The sequence below is a fragment of the Lepisosteus oculatus genome, chromosome 12, assembly GCF_040954835.1.
Source record: "Lepisosteus oculatus isolate fLepOcu1 chromosome 12, fLepOcu1.hap2, whole genome shotgun sequence".
NCBI classification, from domain to species: domain Eukaryota; kingdom Metazoa; phylum Chordata; class Actinopteri; order Semionotiformes; family Lepisosteidae; genus Lepisosteus; species Lepisosteus oculatus.
This window is the reverse complement of record NC_090707.1, coordinates 27,399,202-27,421,916: the sequence shown is the minus strand read 5'-3', so window position 1 is coordinate 27,421,916 and position 22,715 is coordinate 27,399,202. Positions and strand designations below refer to the sequence as shown.

General features: G+C 35.7%; 1 protein-coding gene across 1 annotated transcript in view; it reads left to right on the top strand.

The window, feature by feature from the left end:
- The window catches only part of ahr2 (aryl hydrocarbon receptor 2), a 156,571-nt gene that overhangs the window by 11,643 nt on the left and 122,213 nt on the right, over positions 1 to 22,715 (top strand). Inside the window, exon 2 of the mRNA XM_015359237.2 lies at positions 14,770 to 14,957. Coding sequence (XP_015214723.2) covers positions 14,770 to 14,957 — 188 coding nt within the window. The remainder of the gene's footprint in view (positions 1 to 14,769; positions 14,958 to 22,715) is intronic.

The following is a 22,715-nucleotide window of genomic DNA, read 5'->3' as shown; positions in this document are numbered from 1 at the left end:
TGCAATCTCCTGTCTTTTCCATTTGTGATTAGGTAAAAGCAAGTGCAGTCATAGACAAATTATCTTTGTTCTTTGTTCTGGGTTTTCATAACAAATAAGAAAAGATACCATCCTTAGAAAAGAATAACAAAGTTTCAGTGGAGCCCTTTCAGTGACAGCAACTTGAAACAACACATCCAGTTACTACTGAAAGAAAACGCACCATGAGCAGTTTACTGTAGTTGTACTGTAGGTACACCTGATTAATGATGAGTGACTAGTAGTTACCTGTTTTGAACAGATGTTGACTTAGTTGGGTCAATGTTGAACCAAAACAAAGCAGTCATAACTAGTCAACAAGTGGTCCTGGATTCAAACCTGCAATCTCGACACTACATTTTACAGTTTTTAACTCTTTTGTGTGTTCTGATCTGCTGGCACATGTAAAGTTGTTCTGACAATGCAGAAAGTAGACATTTAATGCAGTTATTTAAAGTGAGGGAACACTTTGAAAAAATCTGAATATTGAAATAATGTATTTGCGTTGGAGCTTGTGACTCAGTGAAAATGAATAGGTCAAATTGTAATTAAGTCTATTTCACATACTGATCCTTAATAAATTAATACATTCTGTAAAAGTTTTGTCAGCATTCATTGAAGCACAAGATATTGCTGTTGATCATGGTTTCTGGCTATTTATCTAGCAGGAAAATAAAGAGAAACCTCATGAGAAACCTCATGTACAGGTTCTTGCTGAGCAAGTTTCATCTGATGAATGCCCTCCCTCATTCTCTGCTTTTGATTGTGTGTTGTGCAACATGAAATGGAATATGGATGATTTTTACTCAAGAAACAGGAACCGATGCTTAGTGAGATAAAACTAATTTCAATTTTAAAAACAAAATCGATATACATATAAAATTCAAATATACAGTACACTTCTCATGTAATTTAGGGGAAAATATTCTTGAGCAACACTTCTTTTGACGATGTTCAGGGTTTGTTTTATAAGTGATTGTATGTTGAAAGTACCAGTATTAATAGCTATATAAAGTTGATTTGTTCTTAAATATTGTATTCCAATAATTAATTATTTTGGAATTGGATGGTTTTAGTTTTTAAAAAGAACCTTTTGTTATGTTATCAGTTCTCTTTTGTGTGAATGATTTTGTATCAAGGATGCACAGATGTGTACATAGATGCACAGACAGAAAGCAGCAAAACCTTTTAAAAATTAAGATGGTGCAAAAGGTACAGCTTCTGAATCAATCCTTAATGAGGATTGGTAAGTCTACCATTTAAATCCTGCTAATTACACCACTGATTGATACAGTCATTTTTTACAGAATTTTCAAGGGTTTTTCAAACGGATTTCAGTTTGTCAATGCTTTTAGCAGCTTTAGCCATTAGAATTGTTACAAAAAACCTGCTTGATTGTCACAGGTCTCTTACATCATATCCTTTGTCAATGAATATATTTCAGAAATTAAGTACTGGAGGACACAAAAATTGGTAAATTTCTCTGCTCATGTCAAATGGACAATATCATGCTGAGATCAACTGTTCTGCCATGCTCATTCACCTCAGCATTGTTGACAGTAACTCCTGAATACTTACTGTATTGTATATTACTTTTACTAGTTATTACTTACAGCATATCAATATTACACATATAAGCTTTATGTTAAGGATGAATATACTTAACTTAAATGGGGTTCATGGAACACACATACAAGTGATCTTGTTCAGGTGGGTAGCTGCGTCAGCATGCATAGTCTGCAAAGGAACAAGTAATAGGTTTATTCCATGCTGAAAAGAGAAGAGATAAAACACATCATTTCTGCTGTGAAGCCTTCTTCAGGTCAGGTGAGTCCTGAAGAAGGCTTCACAGCTGAAACTTTGTGCCCAACTAACACCTCTTCCAGCAGCAACCATAGTTTTTCCCAAGAGGTCTCCCATCCAGGCTCACACTTGCTTAGCTTCAGTGGGTTGCCAGTTGTGAGTTGCAGGGTGATATGGCTGCTGGCTATAATACTCATGGGATTGCCACAGATATTTTCTAGCCTACATTCCATTTTTAATTTCATGGATTTTTTTGCCTGTACCTTGTCCTATGGAAAGCCCCAAACTTGTTAAGTAAAATCTATGATTCTTTACAGTGGTTTACCACAATTCAGTAAACTGCTAAATCACCTTTCACTTCCAAATAAGCAACAAGTTGTACACCTTAAATCGCACTGATTCCAAATAAATAACAACTTGTACACCTTAAGTCACATTGAATTCAGTTCTAAAAATCTAGAAATAGAGATATTGATATTTGAGATGCATATTAAGAATGAACAGCCATCACTGTGGGTTTTGTTAGTGAGAAGTAAAATCCCTACTCCAAATGAAAATGCAACTTGGTTAGGCATGAGAAGTAAGTTTCTTTCCAAATATTTTTCTGACATAGTAATTGACAAATGTACACCAACATAATTATACAGAAAAATCTGAAGCATTTGATTCCATGCCATATGAAAAAATCTAAAAAATAAAATAATTTATAAAATTTAAAATATTTTAAATTACTTTTCTCTGTAAAAGTGCAAAAAATTCCATATTACAAATGAAAAGCAAAAGTTGTTTTAATTATTAAGAAAATATAATAATAATAATAGGAACTACTCAGTGGTCTGTTCGCTGACGTGTAATTGCATTTTATACAGTACATATTCAAATGATAGAACTGTATGTATACAGTATATATTAATAACTCAAAAATGATTCAGTAAATCACACCTAGTTTATGCATGCCTTTCTTAACACTGTCATTTTGCAATGAAAAGACCACTTGATTCAAATCTATGGTTTATTTTCTAGGCAACCTCAGTAAGCGAAAAGAATGGTTTCTAGGAAATGTTGCAGAGTGGGTACCTTTCAGTATGGGAACATTTGCTTTGGTGTTGCTGATTGATTTGGAATCTGTTTGAGGTTGAGGCTTCTTCAGAAATAAAAAGCCTAAGCAAAAAAAAGCATTGAGGTTTTAAGACTTGAGACTTTTAGGGGTAAAATAACAGTTCCCTCAACACGTTCAAACTTGCCAGAGGATAATAATTGTACAGTCTATTGTACTGTGGTTAACATTTAGTTTCAAAAGGTTTTGCCAAAAACGTTTAACTTGTGGTTCCTGAGATGCAAGTCCAAAGCTTATCTAAAAAAAAACTTTTTTTATTGTGTAATAAAAACATGCTTCACATACTATTTATCTGGAGATGTTGACTACATTTTAGAATTGATTTGGTACTGTACAGTAGGTGTTGCTCAAAATAACTTAGTAGAGTCCTTTGAATGTGCAAAAGCTGTTCAAGAAAATTACTACAAAGAACATATGATAAGTTATATTTAGATTTTTAGATGGCTTTAAATAAAGTTCCCCATGGAGGATTGGTTCTTAAATTGTAGGTGGTACTGTAGGTCTTCAAAGTAATAAACACAGAAGACAGTGTTGCCTCATAGTTTTCTATTCAGGAACTGTAAACTAGAGCCCTTTGTGAGGCTATTTATGTCAATCACACCAGCATTGACAACATTTTAACTGCTGCCACTAATACTGTTGACTGCACTCTCCCACTCCCACAAAAAATCAGGACTGCAGCCATAATAATTTTTATTTTAATTCATATCCCATACTATCCCACAATATCACCTCACACCTAACTCAGTTTTTAATAAAGAAATTATAAGTTGATATTTGGTATTATAGTAGGCATATCTAACCAAAATCCATTAAGCAATATATAAAATTTTAATAAGCTAATGCACAAACACCCACAGTTTTAATTGTCAGTTACAGCTCTCAGTCTTTTTTGGTAAAGTGTTATGGAAAAGCATTTAAACACAAAAATAACAATATTGTGAATCTGCTAAATTAGGTTACTCAAGGTTACCACGACTGCACCTTCAGCAATTCTGCTGCTAGAAATACATCATCAGTGCTGTCACACAGTGTACTTAAATGCAGCTCATTTGCTATGTCACAGTAATTCAAATGTTACTGCCTAGCTGTGTGCTGTAGATGCACTATTTCCACATTAAAAGCTTGTTCTCAGTACTTAATATGGATATTATACTGTCCTGCACTCCTTAAAATCTGACCAACTGCCCCCACCTGCAGCAGAGTAAAGTTGCCCTGCACCTGCCCATAACAGAGATAAAATGTCCCATGCCATATACAGGTATGCTGGGTCCTGCTGGATTCGAAATCCATTGCATGGCTATACCCTGGGCTGCTGGTGTACAACAAAATACCAGCAAGATATAGTAAAGTTTCAAAGACAACTCACTCAGTCTTTGTTCCCTAATTTGTATCATATATTGGAAGTATTTAACCCACCCCAATGCTGTACATGTTTGTCTGAAAACATTGGAAGCTTTTAATATGCCCACAGTTTACATAGCTATTCACTATTGGTTAAGCCCCAACTGGAGGAGAAGTACATCTGTCAGTGCCTGGGGAATCACAATTATAGTTTTCTAGTGACAAAATCCAGTCTTGAACTCATCTAGTTTAAGTAATTCAAACTATCTTTGGGTGAGTGCCTTTTTTATGGCTGAGTCATCTGGGAGACCTCCTGCATTGTACAATTCTAATTTAAAATTACTTGATTTAAAGTTTAACACTGTCAACTATATTAATATTCTGTTTGACTATTGGAAAATGCTTCTACATAGACAATGGGGAAGCAATGGGGAAGTGATATTGTGGTTAGAATTGCTGCCTCTCAGTGCTGGGGCCCTAGGTTCAAGCCCTCGGCTGATGTCTGTATGGAGTTTGCATGTTCTTGTTCATGCAGGTTCCATCTGGGTGCTCCAGTGTCCTCCCACAGTGCAAAAATGTGCTTCCTTGGATAGGCTCTGGGCTACTATGATCCAGAATTGGATAAGAGGTCATTTGAAAGTTACAGTATGTGAACATAGACACCTAGGCCTTTTTCATAAATAGCTTGTTGAAACTTGTGTTTTTCCATCTGATAGTTTGTAGTTGTAGTTTGTTTCTGCTACTTTACATTTACTCTGCACATGCATATTACATGTCATCTGCTAGATGTTTGCGTGGGGCTTTCTTTTTGAATTTCCTGTGGAGCTTCTTCTGTGTACACTAATGCTGCTACAGTATATTAGTACCGTCTTCAAAAAAAGGGTAACATGTCAAGGGTACTTTGCTGATCACAGTTTTGTGCTCTTCTGACCTTCTCAAAATTCTGTGATATGTACCACCTCCAATCCATCTATTTTTTAACCACTTTATCAAATACAGAGCTGGAGAAAAGCCAGAGTCTATCCCTGCAAGCAGGGGTCACAAAGCAGGATACACTCTGGATGGGACACCAGTCCATCACAGGGCACACAGTGCCACTTCACCTAGTTTATTCTGTGATACATGGCCATAGTATGACCAGCACTATCTGGTTTCGTTACCCGCTTAGGTTTTCCTTATTCTGAGACAAAAGGCTCATGTTAGGCTAGTGCTGCTGTTAGTGAATGCTGGAGGTGTACTTAACGAGGGGTAATGGTATCTCCCATTGGCAAAATTAATTATCATTCTTTTGTAAATGAAGCCCATAATCTGTTATCTGTTAAATGCTGAAATATCTTGTGTGTATTTTGTAATCCTATATTTATATCTAGGAATATACATAGATGTTACATAGATATACATAGATGTCTTGAAAGGAACACTTTATTAGTAATGTAGTACAGCAACAAATTTACTTTCTTTGAAGGTTACAGATTTTTGGTTCCAGTAGTCAGATTCTTGCACGCCAAGATGTACAGACTTGAGGATGTGTTCTAAGATAGTGAAGAAGCCACTTTAGCAGAGCTTACATTACAAACTGCTTACATTAAGAATGTATTGAGACTAGCTGTTAATATCTGCTCTGATAACTCACATGTTCTCATGAAGTACAGTGGTGTGAAAAAGTGTTTGCCCCCTTCCTGATTTCTTATTTTTTTGCATGTTTGTCACACTGAAATGTTTCAGATCATCAAACAAATTGAAATATTAGACAAAGATAACACAAGTAAACACAAAATGCAGTTTTTAAATGAAGGTTTTTATTATTAAGGGAAAAAAAATCCAAACCTACATGGCCCTCTGTGAAAAAGTGATTGCCCCCTAAACCTAATAACTGGTTGGGCCACCCTTAGCAGCAACAACTGCAATCAAGCGTTTGCGATAACTGGCAATGAGTCTTTTACAGCGCTCTGGAGGAATTTTGGCCCACTCATCTTTGCAGAATTGTTGTAATTCAGCCCCATTGGAGGGTTTTCGAGCCTTAACTGCTTTTTTAAGGTCATGCCATAACATCTCAATCAGATTCAGGTCAGGGCTTTGACTAGGCCACTCCAAAGTCTACATTTTGTTTTTCTTAAGCCATTCAGAGGTGGACTTGCTGGTGTGTTTTGGATCATTGTCCTTCTGCTGAACCCAAGTGCGCTTCAGCTTGAGGTCATGAACAGATGGCTGGACATTCTCCTTCAGGATTTTTTGGTAGACAGCAGAATTCATGGTTCCATTTACCACAGCAAATCTTCCAGGTCCTGAAGCAGCAAAACAGCCCCAGACCATCACACTACCACCACCATATTTTACTGTTGGTATGATGTTCCTTTTCTGAAATGCTGTGTTACTTTTACACCAGATGTAAAGGGACACACACCTTCCAAAAAGTTCAACTTTTGTCTCATCAGTCCACAGAGTATTTTCCCAAAAGTCTTGGGGATCATCAAGATGTTTTCTGGCAAAACTGAGACGAGCCTTTATGTTCTTTTTGCTCAGCAGTGGTTTTCATCTTGGAACTCTGCCGTGCAGGCCATTTTTGCCCAGTCTCTTTCTTATGGTGGAGTCATGAACACTGAGGCAAGTGAAGCCTGCAGTCCTTTGGATGTTGTTGTGGGTTTTTTTGTGACCTCTTGGATGAGTTGTCGCTGCACTCTTGGGGTAATTTTGGTCGGCCGGCCACTCCTGGGAATGTTCACCACTGTTCCATGTTCTTGCCATTTGTGGATAATGGCTCTCACTGTGGTTCGCTGGAGTCCCAAAGCTTTAGAAATGGCTTTATAACCTTTTCCAGACTGATAAATCTCAATTACTCTGTTTCTCATTCGTTCCTGAATTTCTTTGGATCACAGCATGATGTCTAACTTTTGAGGATCTTTTGGTCTACTTCACTTTGTCAGGCAGGTCCTATTTAAATGATTTCTTGATTGAGAACTGGTGTGGCAGTAATCAGGCCTGGGTGTGGCTAGAGAAATTGAACTCAGCTTTCCAAAGATGTGATAAACCACAATTGATTTACGTTTTAACAGGGGGGGCAATCACTTTGCTGAATTACAACAATTCTGCAAAGATGAGTGGGCCAAAATTCCTCCAGAGCGCTGTAAAAGACTCATTGCCAGTTATCGCAAACGCTTGATTGCAGTTCAATCAAGGCCCAACCAGTTATTAGGTTTAGGGGGCAATCACTTTTTCACAGAGGGCCATGTAGGTTTGGATTTTTTTTCCCTTAATAATAAAAACCTTCATTTAAAAACTGCATTTTGTGTTTACTTGTGTTATCTTTGTCTAATATTTCAATTTGTTTGATGATCTGAATCATTTCAGTGTGACAAACATGCAAAAAAATAAGAAATCAGGAAGGGGGCAAACACGTTTTCACACCACTGTACACCAACTGATAACTTCAAACAGACATTTTAGGCTTCCCTGTCAAAAAAGATATAACAAAATGAGAAATTCCTTTATGCCACATTCAATCACACTACTCAATAGATGAGTTCACAATAAATGAGTATTGGTTTATTGACAAGTGCAATTAGTTGGAATGTGTGAAAATGGATGTTTATTATGCAATTATAGGGGTTAAGGGTAACCAAACAATCAAGATAGACTAAATGCTCTCCTCTCTTTTGTAACTTTATTCTTGTATTTTAATTTTCTAGTTCACTACTATCCCGCTATATTTCAGTCTCTTATTTTTCCTGATCTTTTTAGCCTTCTTGGGTTATGCTGGCATGAAAAAAATGTATGTGTAATGCAATCTCAGTTTTTAAAAACTGCACTGAGAAACTTTATTTATAATATAAGCCAGATCTAGAGACCCAAATAATTCTTTCCTATTAATAAACAAAACTGACCTCACTAGAAGTCTTATGGGGACAAATGATTGCATTCAGACCTGTTTTTCCACCTCAAGCAACTCCTTCTTAGAGAAGGCAAATAAGAATGCCATCATTGTTGGCAGTTGAATGGGGTTACATCATCCCTTATTTATGTGGCAATACCCTTTATGAATTTACAGTGGAAAACAGATTGAATCAAAATTCCCTCTGTTGACCTCTGAAGATCCCAACCTAAACTACTGAGACAGAAAGCTTGTGTACAAGGTACTGATAAATTAGTCCATGGCTATAAAGGCTGTGACTTTGATTAAAAATCTCTACTTAGTTTAGGCTGTCTAATCATCTTTAAAGATGCATTAATTGCAGAATTAAACAGTCTGATTAAACAACTTGCAAGCAATTGCACTTTTGCTTGCCTATTTTGAACACATTATTTAAACATTCACTGTCTATGATGAAACAAAATTGTGAACCTTTAGATTTAGTAACTGGTGAAACTTCCTTTAGCAGCAATGGCCTCAACCAAATATTTCTTGTAGCTGTAGATAGTATTTTGGCCCAATCCTCTTTACATAACAGTTTCAATTCATTGATAAGTTTGTGATGTCTTATGTGAATGGCTTCCTTCAGATCAAGACACAGCATTTCAATTTAGGTTAATGTCAAAACTCTGACATGGCCCTTCCAAAATATGAAATGTCCTGCTGTAGATTTATTTCTGTGTTTAGGATCATTGTCATGCTGCAAGACCCAACTTCTATTATCCCACATTATGTTGTAGAATTTGTTCATACAATTTGGAATTCATTTTGCCTCAATGAAGCAATCCATTCAGGCACTGAGGCAGCAAAGCAGCCTCTACAGTCAATTGTTTGTGTGTTATTTCTTTAACTAGATTGAGTTAATCTATTATTATGACATAGATGAAGACCAGATCACATTACTGTACGAATACTGTAATCAGTGTATACTCATTATGCACTACTCCTAAAGGAATCTGCATCCACATAGGTTACAAGAATGTAAGTTTACTTCCCCCTTGATGCTACCATGATGCTCATAAAGAAATAATATTTTCAGATTGTAGCATTATTGATTCTCTTTAAGCAGCTAGAACTGATTGATCCAGTCCATGTATTAAACAAGGCACAAGGACTGAAATATTTTCAGTCCAATCCGATTCCATTCTTCTAGCTGGATCATCTTCAGATAATGCTGTAGTAGATGCATTTGAAATGCAATGTCCATCAGATTTCAGTAGGATTAAAAGTTATGGATTGGTCTGACAAGGAGAGTGATGGATATCTAAGAAAAACGGGTATTATGTTTACTAAATCCCTGTGAGCTTGGAGTATTGTATGTATTTCAATGTTCTGGCCTGTGATCGGATGGTTTAAATATTATTTTCATGAATTATTCTTGTTAATGGTAATAGATGAAGACAAACTTTGGCGTAATTATCAAAACCAGCATTAGTAAAAAATGGGAGAGGTGTGGACTGTGGAAATAGATCCTGGTACTAACACCAGTTTATACTTCCAGGAACACAAATACATATAGATGACATTTTTAAATGTTAAAAAATATGAGTGGGGTGGCCTTGTTGGTGGGACTGTGGACGGTGGCCAGTGGCGATGTTGGGGTACTATATTTAGTTTGGGAGGGGAATGGGGGGGATGTTGTCTTGATGTTGTGACTTACTTCGGATGTGTTGTTGGAATTTCTTTTTTTGGGGGGGATCTGTCTGTTTTTGGTTGAAAATAAAAAATAAAATAAAAATATGTTAAAAAACATATAGGGCTAATCCTGCTGGACTTCATCATTCTTATCTTGGTTTTAGTTTAATAAACATATACAGTATTTTAAGTTTTGATTGGGGGAAATTAGATAATTAGTAATTTGGGTTTCCTTAATCAAGCTGGTCGCATTCTTTTATGTGTAGGGTACATTTGTGAGAATCACTCAATGTAATCCGTTTTGCGTTTTGAGCTTCGTGAATTTATGGGGTGTTATATTCTGCAATATAATGCAGTTAATGAGATGTATGAAATGTCCACAAACGTTTCTTTTGCAAAGGATACCTGCAATTATTGTACTGTTTCTTTATGTTTGCATTCATGTGTGGTTTAATTAATACCATTTTTGCATGCTTGAATAATTTTGGCTATCGAGAGAGCTTATGCCCAAGTTATTTCATGGACCTCATGGATTTGTAACATACTGGAATATTTGTTTTAGTTATATCATAAATCCATAAATTAAGTGTATCACATCATATTTAACATCTCTACTAGAGTGTACCTGAATACATTTGAGTACAGTATATTATACCATTCCTGCACTAACCCAGATGCCTTAAAATCATTTAATATAATCATTAAACATTTAATAAGGTTTTAATATTTTTTTTTGTTATGCTTCAATCTTTTTTTAATTGGGCAGTAATTATTAGACCTACTCTTGTCAATTTACTTTCTCTTATAATTTCATCGATCCATTTTATCTGATACAAGGTCATGGGGAAGCCAAAAATCTTGTCCATGATGCACTACCCTAGTATTCCCAGCCCATTTCAGGGCACACACAAACACAAACTGGCACACACTCACACCTGGGGCAGTTTTCCCAGAAGCCAAATAAGCTACCAGTATCTCTCTGAATTGTAGCAGGAAACTGGAACACCCAGAACAAACGCACGCAAACCCAGTGAAAACATATAAGCTCCATTTAGATAGCACCCAAAGAATTGAACCTAAGGCCCAGCGCTGTGTGGTAGCAATACTAACCACTGTGCCGCCATGCTGCCATGCTTATTTGTTTAGTGTTATTTGGAATTATGCAATCAATATTTTATTTTATGGCATTTCTTTTCGTGCTATGATGAAGCATTTCTGTAAGTGATTGTTACAAGTGTAAGGTATGCTACACTTTTAGTAGGAATGTACAGAAAGCAAAACAATGTCAAACACTATTGTGTATACCTTGTTGTTCAATGCCCGTTCTTTATATACAGTATTATCCTATAAACTGCGGAAAAGTACTAGTTTTGGAGATATATAAAAATATATATTTAAGCAATATTTCAACAACATGAATGATACAGAATAAAAAATAAGTTTAAAAGCTTTTAAAAGGAACCCAACTGAAGTGAACAATATTTCAGAACAGCGAAGGGTCAATAACTGCTTTAGCTAGCCTGCATTGCATATAAAAAAGTGTAATGATCCCCACAATATCATTTAAGAAAAAGCACAATGTGGAACCTTGAATGTGAAGTCTGTAACAGGTTGAGGACAGATGTTTCCACATTAGAAGTTTAGACCTGGAAAAGTGGATGTGCTGTGCAAAGTCGTTTGAATGTGCATTGAACAGCAAAGCTTAATCTTTGGTGGGTAAGGTCATTGAGCCTTCTTCAGGTGTGATGGAATACACAAAAAGGGGAACTGCAATACTATTCAAATGTACATTTTGGAGTTTTAGTGAATTGGCTACGGTAAGTCCATTTCAGACCACAATGAAACTACCAAGTGCACAGTAACATGTAATTTACATCACAAAAGAACAAAATTTCGATGCACGTGTAGTGCCATTTTGCCATCATTGTCTGCAAGTTAGAATAAGGCAACAAAACATATGGTGACTCGAAAGTGGCCCTATTACATAGTAAACATTCTTTAGACCGAGCAAATTTTTAGATGCTTTATCTAGGTACTGCAAAAAAGATCAACCTGCCAACCAACTAAAATAACCAACTAAAATATACTCATTCATTATCAAGTTTTGCAAAAGTGCTCTATCATTTACATGGTGGTTATTTTATGGTAAATCACACATAAAAGAAAAAGCTTAGCAGGAGGATTTGCCGCGACACAGCCTGTGCTGTTGCCGAAACAGCTGATTGAATGAATTGAATTCAGATTGAATTCAGATGGTTAAATTTGAGAAGGTTTTGTAGACAAATACTACTTAATTGATAATTCAGCATGCAGATCATATTCAAACATTTCTGGGTTGAAACGTCTGCAGCACAAGATCAGACAAAAATAAAGAGTCCTGGTAATTCATAGTATATTTTAGAGTTGGACATATTTCAAATGTGTCAAAATATTTTAAAATGTATGTCTTTGAATTTCATATTTTATCTTCAAATAACTTTTGCTGTTTAAAAAAATATGGCACCCTGTGTACATTCAAAGTATCAGTTGATTTCTTTCAGCGTGTTTAATTTATTTTCAACATTTGTAACCCAGTTTTTAAAAAAATATTTTATCATAATTAATACTTACTATAAAATCTGATAGCTCATTTTATTATGTTTGTCTGTCATTTAGTGTGGACCCTCTTGACACAGTTCTCATAGATTAATGGAAGAAAGGATATTCACTTATTAGAAATGTCTGTCTTGGTAAACTAATGTTAAAGTCTTTATTCATGAAGTAGTTTGCTTTTCAGACTTGTCACTGAGTTTTTCTGTTTAATCTCCATGTACTGTATAAAATGTCCTGTGAAATGATCACTTTTGATGGGGTTTATATCAATATGGTAAACATACTGTAAGGTTTTAGAAACCTTGAGGAGAAGATACGGGGTCCAAATCATGGAGCAGAGCCAAAATGTCAAACATGGAACACTGATAAGGCACAGGTACAGAATGTTAGGTAATGCATGGAGTGGGATAGTACTGGGATAATATAGGGATAATATCTGTACAATATCGCAACTGGGAGAAAAAGAAAGCCAAAGGAGGAACTGAGTCAGTAGTAGCTTGTCAATGACAGAATAATTGTATTTTGAAGTTCTCTTATTGTTTATTTTCACCCTAGAAACTAAGTTTCATCCCCACACCTTTACTTTGTGTTGAAAAGGACAAGAGTCTATACAAAGCATCCAATAGCCTTTGTTTTCCAATGGCCAATAGCCTTTGTTTTCTTTTCTCATATTTCTTTATTCAGTAATGGGAAAGAAAGAAGTGTTGAAGCATTTGATTTGCTGTTGAAAACATTTAAGCAAAATGTACATGTCCTTTGCAAGAGGAAAGAAGTCTTTTGTAATTACAATTAACCTATTAGTATGTTTTTATTATCTGCACATACTGTAAGGCTGGACAGCTTTTATCCTAAAACAGCAGAATCACAATCATTGAAAACTGTAAGGTAAAGGAGTTTATCATGGATTACATAGGCATTAGTGCACAGCTTTTCAATGCAGCAACTGCTTCCAAGTTATTTTTAAGCAATACATTTCAAGGCAAATTTAAGAATGAGAAAAAACACTCCCCAGTTGGCCTGCAAATGCTCAATAGAGTAGAGAAAAAAACACTACAAACACATTTTTATATTTTTATATCTAGACTGCTTTGTTAGGCAGTGAAATTTACAGCTTTGCATATGAAGGTATTATAGGAGAGGAAAATAAATTGTGTCTGGTTACCTCCAAAAACTGTTCCTGAAGTGTTTAAGAGAAATGCTTGATCAGCTCTCAGCAGACTAGCAGATACTTTCTGCTTTGCTACAAGTGCCAATGTGAAACATGTCTGTACAGTGAGTCAGTTAGTCTCTGGATGCTTTGTGTAGACTTTAAATTATGAAAGAAGTGTTTTTGAAAGATTACCACATTTTGTTCTTAGTTCAGTGCAAGATATTTTGCTGTGTGATGTCAAATTCTTCATATCCCTAGTGTGAAATTGTAGGATCCACAAGTCCTTTGTGTTAATTCACAACTTTGTCTAATTTAAAGCTGTATGAATCATAATGTCAAAGCTTGTGTTTTTTAATGATTATTATTCATTTGTAATTCCTCTACCTCCACTTCTACACACACAGACCTATACAGTTGATAGCACTTGCATCTTGTATCTATTGTCACAATTATTGTCAAAACACAATTTGCATACTTAAAAGGGCTATAGTGTGATAACAGTTTATCATTAAGTTTAAGATGTAAAATAAATCTGATTAAATGATACATTTATTTTCTGTCTGTGTGATATAAAGTATTCTGTCTGTGTTGTATAAAGTATTCAACTAAAACATTTGTAAAGAGTGTTGAAATTATGCCTTCTAAAGAAGTGAAAAACAGTATATAACTCAGTTGGCTCTAATTTTGAAATGCTAAATTGTGTTATACAGTAGTAAGATGAAAATTATTCAAATATCTAACAAAACAAAACTTTAATTTTCACCATGTATGACACTCAACAAAGCATCAAAATATTTCTCACTGACAATATATGTGCCTTTTTATATTTTTATATTTGCCTATTTCAAGTTTCACATGGAACATTTCAGAGTTTTATTTAAATTATATACAGTACATGTCGTCAATATTACATGTGGCTGAATGATTTTTTCTTTTTACTAATTTTTATTTTGTTTTAATAAGATAGATGTTAGTACTTGTGTTGCAATATCTGTGGAATTGTATTGGTATAAAAACCCCCATAACCTGACAAATACCTGGTCATCATTTGAGATTAAATTTGTCTAAGTTTTGTGTCTAAATTATTTAAATGTAGGAAAGAAGCTCTCATGCATATACAGTACAATCATCCCATTCCATGACACTGCATTGTTGCTGGAAAGGCATTTCATATTCATCTTGTTATTCTTGCTTGCATTTCAGACCCAAACCACCACCTCCTGATGGAGCAAAATCAAACCCTTCTAAACGTCACCGAGATCGGTTAAATTGTGAGCTGGACAAACTGACCAGCCTTTTGCCATTCTCTGAGGATGTGAGAGCACGACTGGACAAACTTTCTGTGCTGAGGCTCAGTGTGGGGTATCTGAAGGTCAAGAGCTTCTTCAATGGTAAGTGAGCACTCTTGTTTATTAGCAGTCTTTACACAGGAGACAAGTAATTCCTTTAGCAATAATAATAATATAATCTCATCTTGTTAAAAGTGCTAGAGCTATTTTGATGAAAAGATATAATACAGTTTATTCAGAATTTTGATAAAACAAAAATGATCTTGAAAATCCCATAAGTATTTTCAGATTTCATTTTAATTAATGACTGTAACTGGTAGATTCCTAGTGTTTACCCCAAAGCATTTGAATGGTATGACACAAAAATAAATTCAAGATTAAAGCTCTAAAGGACAAGGTAGTTGTCAGAATAAACTGAGTTTGTGTAATTTTGAAAGCTGGTTGTTACAAGTATGTATGCAGATTAATTTATACTCGTGTTCTCTTAAAAATAATATTTTAAATTAAAATAAAACATGGTATTATGTTATATTCCTGTAAAGTCTATCATGGAAAGAAAGAGAAAGCCAACGTGCTTGACATTAAGTTTTGTTAAAATGGCTATGTAACTATGTACTTAGGTCTTATCTTTACCTGTGATATGCTTCTTTTTTACTTGCTGTTTCATTTCTGTTCTATTTAAAAATGTACGTGTTTGGCTTCTTTATGACCTAAGATGTGTTTCCTCAATGTAAATGTCTAAACCATGGTTGTCATGGTTTGTATCAAGATAGCTTTCATATCCTTTCCTGATAGTGAGTCAAGGCCTCTGAATTATTTTGATACATTGTTATTTATCATATTTTTACTAATTGAAGGATGGCCTTGCCTTAATGCTCAAAGTATTTTAAAATGTCGCCAACATTTTGCCAGCTATTTATATAGGTCACCTTTAATCAAACGTTTCTTAACATACATAAGGCTTACATAACTTTGTTATTAATTTTGCAAGATGTATAATTAAGTTAGAATCAGTCAGATCTCTTTGTTGAAAGATGTTGGATTTCATTAGAAGTTCTATCATTCTATTCCCCAAATTTTAAACTACTTAACTGAAAGCAAAATCCTAATTAACTATTGAATGTTAAATCATTCTGTGTCTCTAGAAATTGGTTATTTAATGGTGATCTACAGTGCCTTGCGAAAGTATTCGGCCCCCTTGAACTTTTCAACCTTTTGCCACATTTCAGGCTTCAAACATAAAGATATAAATTTTTTATTTTATGTGAAGAATCACCAACAAGTGGGACACAATTGTGAAGTGGAACGAAATCTATTGGATTTTTGAAACTTTTTTAACTAATAAAAAAATGAAAAGTGGGGCGTACAAAATTATTCGGCCCCTTTACTTTCAGTGCAGCAAACTCACTCCAGAAGTTCAGCGAGGATCTCTGAATGATCCAATGTTGTCCTAAATGACTGATGGTGATAAATAGAATCCACCTGTGTGTAATCAAGTCTCTGTATAAATGCACCTGCTCTGTGATAGTCTCAAGGTTCTGTTGAAAGCGCAGAGAGCATCATGAAGACCAAGGAACACACCAGGCAGGTCCGTAATACTGTTGTGGAGAAGTTTAAAGCCGGATTTGGATACAAAAAGATTTCCCAAGCTTCAAACATCCCAAGGAGCACTGTGCAAGCGATCATCTTGAAATGGAAGGAGTATCAGACCACTGCAAATCTACCAAGACCTGGCCGTCCCTCTAAACTTTCAGCTCAGACAAGGAGAAGACTGATCAGAGATGCAGCCAAGAGGCCCATGATCACTCTGGATGAACTGCAGAGAACTACAGCTGAGGTGGGAGAGTCTGTCCATAGGACAACAATCAGTCTTACACTGCACAAATCTGGCCTTTATGGAAGAGTGGCAAGAAGAAAGCCATTTCTCAAAGATATCCATAAAAAGTCTCGTCTAAAGTTTGCCACAAGCCACCTGGGAGACACCCCAAACATGTGGAAGAAGGTGCTCTGGTCAGATGAAACCAAAATCGAACTTTTTGGCCACAATGCAAAACGATATGTTTGGCGTAAAAGCAACACAGCTCATCACCCTCAACACACCATCCCCACTGTCAAACATGGTGGTGGCAGCATCATGGTTTGGGCCTGCTTTTCTTCAGCAGGGACAGGGAAGATGGTTAAAATTGAGGGGAAGATGGATGCAGCCAAATACAGGACCATTCTGGATGAAAACCTGTTGGAGTCTGCTAAAGACCTGAAACTGGGACGGAGATTTATCTTCTAACAAGACGATGATCCCAAACATACAGCAAAATCTACAAAGGAATGGTTCACAAATAAACGTATCCAGGTGTTTGAATGGCCAAGTCAAAGTCCAGACCTGAATCCAATCGAGAATCTGTGGAAAGAGCTGAAAACTGCTGTTCACAAACGCTCTCCATCCAACCTCACTAAGCTCGAGCTGTTTTGCAAGGAAGAATGGGCAAGATTTCAGTCTCTCGATGTGCAAAACTGATAGAGACATACCCCAAGCGACTTGCAGCTGTAATCGCAGCAAAAGGTGGCTCTACAAAGTATTAACGCAAGGGGGCCGAATAATTTTGCACGCCCCACTTTTCATTTTTTTATTAGTTAAAAAAGTTTCAAAAATCCAATAGATTTCGTTCCACTTCACAATTGTGTCCCACTTGTTGGTGATTCTTCACATAAAATAAAAAATTTATATCTTTATGTTTGAAGCCTGAAATGTGGCAAAAGGTTGAAAAGTTCAAGGGGGCCGAATACTTTCGCAAGGCACTGTATACAGCCTGCCTGACTGTGGCCCTATGGGACTGGGGGTAGCCATGTCTGTTGTATTTCAACAGTTGGAATTAACTATAGAAAACAGGTAATTCTACAGTACATTATATGAGGAGATTCATAGGGTCAGGAACAAACAACCCAGCCAGGCTGTTGAAGCTGATTTTGCAGGCTTGTTTGTTCTGCTAGAATTTCTGTATCTTTATGGTACAGTTAAACAAATGAGAAAAATGGACCATTTTAAATATAGAAATATATAGAGTTATAATTTGCACATACAGTAAAAAAAAAACACCCCCCGATCCCCTGAGAAGATAAAGTGGATATTGATTTTGTTTCACAATTGCTGTTGAAACTCTTATGTAAAGAAATATTTTTTTAATACTGTTTTTTAAGTTGTTTCCTGTAAGGGGAATGTGCATTGTGATTTTATTCCTGATACACAAAAACAGTGTGTATGCTCTTATGTTCCTCCTTATTTCCCTGCAACTCTTTTAAACAACAATAACACATTAGATTTATTTGTTGTTTATATTTTTAAACATATCAGTTTTCTGTTAAAGATACATTTTAAACTGTAAATTAATTAAACATTTTAAAATATAAATTGTACATCAGGAACTGTTTTTGATGTTGGCATCTTCTTTGTTTGTTTAACCTGAGTGTGAATGATTTAGAGAGAAAATTAAGAATATAGAAAGAAAAAATATATTTAATAGAATCTGTTTTTATTACCTTCCTATCTAGTTGATAAGATCTTTGTTTTAACTTGGAATTTATAATTTAACAAAGATTTATGATTTATAAATGTCTAAAACTGTTCTTTTGTGTCAGGTGTTTATATACGTACAGTGTCTTGCACAGTGTTTGCGTTTTTTGGTTTAAAACTTTAAAGCCTGCAGTCATGACACTTTGAAGTAGCAATTAATATTTGTTATATGCACAGCCTACTCCCTGTCTACCCCACATATACAAAGCAAAAAATAAAAAGAAAGAGTAAATGGATCATTTATAGGAAAGAAGAATGGAAAATATCATAATTGCTAACATACTATACATCAACACTTTGCAGTTGTAAAGTTCATGTAGGTACACACAATTACCTTACAGAGCAACATAATTAGTTTAGTGGTTCTTATTACTTCACAGTAAGGACATTTATCATTGTTAGGCACATTATTCAGGTAATGGGTAATGGAATTTGGAGATTTTATTATTATTTTTATTTATTATTAGATTATTTATATTAACTGCTACTAGTACTCAAAACACTTCTGCTCACATTATCTGAGACTCTTGATTCCTCGGGTTTAGGTCCTGAGCCTGAATACTCTTTTTGATATGTGGCAGGAAAAGTTAACAGCAGAATATAATCAAGAAATGTTATGTAACACCTCTGAGCTGAGCCCAGGAGATCATGGTTAAAGGTAACAAAGGCTAGTATCTTAGATATTGAAGATTATGCTCATCATGGCACTATCTTACATAATTTATTTAACTACGCTGTTAGAAGAGCAATACTTTGAAGAAAAGAATATACTATTTATTTATTTTGTGATTTTGTAAAATAGTTATTTTATATATTGTCGTTTATATATTAGTTTTCAGGGAAATGGTAATGGTTATAGGAAGGAGATGTTTTAAGGAAATCAAACATTAGTAAATGTTATGAAAAGTTTTGCTTCTTCTTGAACCTAAGATGTCACAGACTGAGAGGGCAACATCCTTTTCCTAACAGGAACTGGGACCATAAATGTTCATAAATATATCTGTGAGACTGTTTTCTTTGTTGTTATTTCACAACTGAGCTTGTAGAAGTAAAAAAGAAAAAGGCTTTTCTTTTCTTCCTTGTTTGAAACTTAATTAACCACCTTTTTGGATCGGTATCAGGCTAGGTAGGGTCAATGTTACCAGTCAGTTTCCAGTTTAGTTTCCTTATATTGTTCTATGTCTGCCTAAAATAGCAGCAATTATAAACAGAAACCTGCTTTTCCTGAGCGGTGTCTGAATTAAGCTTGTTAAAAGAAAAGATTATTTTGAGACTCCTGTATAATGTCTAATGTTTTGGTGACCTTTACTATGAGCCACAATTGTCACAAACGTGATACAGTATAAGAGACAAATGTATTGTGTATAAGGAACACTAATCTCCGAAAATAATTGTTGTTTTGGCGGGAGACCTTTTTCAATTATAGCATTATACAGATGCAGCCATTCAAAATGCACGGTACAAACCCGTACCGCGTGCATCTACGCGTGCGCCACCGTGCCATACCGCGGTACGTGATTGGCTGGCCAAAATGACCAACAGGAGCACTCGTGGTCCATTGGTTGGTAGTGAAAAGATGAAATAATTTAATCTCTTTACTGTGCACATTGTAATCCGCTTAGTATTGAAAATATTTATATGGAATTTTACCACTTTAGGAAAATTTTAGTAGCTGAGCATAAAAAGAAGAGGAGCACAACGCATCTGAAGGTCATAAACGATATTAATTTAGGAACATAAACATATTATGTAAACTGTATATTGCTGGTTTTGGTATTTTAAAGAAAAAATACACACCAGTATTCCATTTCTCCCTAAACATTTTAAGCATCAAAGTCTTTCAGTACATGTGGTTATTTTGAAACGTTTTTACCTGCCCCTTCTGACCATATTACTGTACGTTTATATACTTTGTGAAAAATTGATCGTTTTAACCTTTTCTGCGAATACGCTCGTTATTGGATTAAACAAAAGTGTAACGAACAGTTCTTTCCGGGCCCTATGCGGACGACACGATCCGAAAGGTGAAGAAACAATAGGGAAAAATATCATGCAGGAGTCGGTCAGGAGACAAGGGGGCGTGTCCATGCAGTGCTAGTGTCCGGGGGGAGTGGATCCAGGGCGAACAATCCAAGGGTAAATCCAGAGGGGGAATCCAAGACGGAAAGTTTAGTCCAAGACCAGGGGATCCATCCGTAGTTAAAACCAGAACCGGGTCGGGACCGGCGGGGCAGGGAATCAGGAACAGGAAACTAAAACCATAACGGAGCCAGACGCGGCAGGACCCCGGGCTCTCACTACACGGAAATCAATGAGAAGCCCCGAGCAATCGCCTGCGTCTGGCTTTAAAGGTGGAACTAAAGAGGGGCTGGAATAAGGAACAGGTGTGGGGAATGGGACAGAACGAGGAAGGGCTGGAGCGCCCTTAAGAGGAGGAGTAACGATCGTGACAAAAAGCATACTTTTAGAATTGGATTAATAGGGAATATAGTATGGATTCAAGTATATAAATAAATTAATAACGGTGTAACTATATTTCTATATTGATATGTGTATTGCTGTTTCAGTGCATTTCACATGACTTGCCTTGGTGACGTGACGGCTTAAGTGACTGATTTATAAGTGTGAAGTCGGGTGTTCAAATCCAGCAATCGCTATGAGTTTTCTTTTAACAAATAAACATTTCTTTGAAAAATTAAAATAGCAAATATTATGGACACTACAGTACTGTATACTGTAACAGAGTGGGTTTTTTTTGTGGCTGCCTGTTTCACTGGCAGAGGGTCAATACCTCTAGCCGAGGTAGAGAGCCAGCGTGTAGTCACTAAGTAATTCAACCCTCGAGAATTATAATGTGAATATAGTTTTATACTAAAAAAATAGTTGGCCATATGTCCCTGACTAGTTCAGACTTCCTGCTGAGAAGATAGTGCTGGCTGGATTGGTCTGTGGTCCAAATTGATATCTGTTCCTTCTGTCTTGGCAGTGTTTTGGTGCAGAGACAAAAGAGGAAGAGAGAGCTTTGCCTTGTTTTGGGGCTCAGCATCTAGCATTGGCTTTCAAGCATTTCTGACAGAAGATGGAATATTTGAACTTCAGTTTTTAAAAACAAAAATAGTCTGTACACAGTTTGTCTTCTTGCGTTCGGCTGCAAGGTCGACAGGTGGAAGAACTGTTCATCGCTACTGTAGCTTGGTATTGTTCTGATAGTCCAAATGTCTTATTTTGTTGATTTCTCCTGTTTTACAAACAATATCTTTGTAAAACTCTACAGTATTCTCCACTCTAGTACTGACTCACCCTCTCAGCCTGGCATCCTGAAAAAAAGTTGAAATCCTGGGCTAGTGCATAATGCATTAATTTGGTGTGAGACAAGCTACTGTACCAGTATTGTAATAACTGTTGGTGTATTATGTAGGTTATGCTAAATTTCTAAAGCAAAATGCTTATTCAATATGTTTATTATTACTATTCACAAATCATCTATTTTCAAAAGTCTTCCACAGAAACTAATCCTGATAAAGCGGACATTTCAAATTAAGATAATAGAAAGGTAAAAAAAAGCTTATATTTTTCACTCATGAATTTCTAAGAAATGCACTTGCAACAGATAAAATATCTGAAGCATCTGTAGAAGTGTCAACACATTTAGCATTAACGATGCTTACAGTATATGGTTATAATAATACTCACCATCTTCACATTTAAATCATGAGCTAATGGATATTAATACCAAGGTTTCATACATTCCCTTGTTCATTGTAGGAACAATAATGGAATTCTTTGAACTAAAAACTCAGTTTTGTTTTTTTTTAAATGGAATTTTGTATGTTCTCCCTGTATTCTGTACTCTGTTTCTTCCTGCCTTTCAAAGAAATGATTGTATTGAATCTCTATATACTGTATACTAAGTGATGGACTGGCATTACAACAAACACTAGGAGATAACAATACAGGTGCTACACCTTTACCAAAGTTTTACCAAAAAACAGGAGAAGACAAATCCGGATGTTCTGCTGTTTTCCACTTCTTTTTCTACTTAATACCTAAAATTAGAATTAATTAAAATTAGGCCTTGGTGGTTATTCATAAATACTACTGTCTGTTTTACCATAAAAAGTAATGGCCGTTACCATTACCATCTAGTTGTGCATTCCATCCATCATCCAAAAACTCTGTAGTCCTTGTAAGGATCTTAGCAACACAGATATGATACCAGACATATTTCAGTCGTTTGGTCAGATTCTAATTACCACAGAAGAAGTCACAGAATAAAAAGGCATAGGACACTT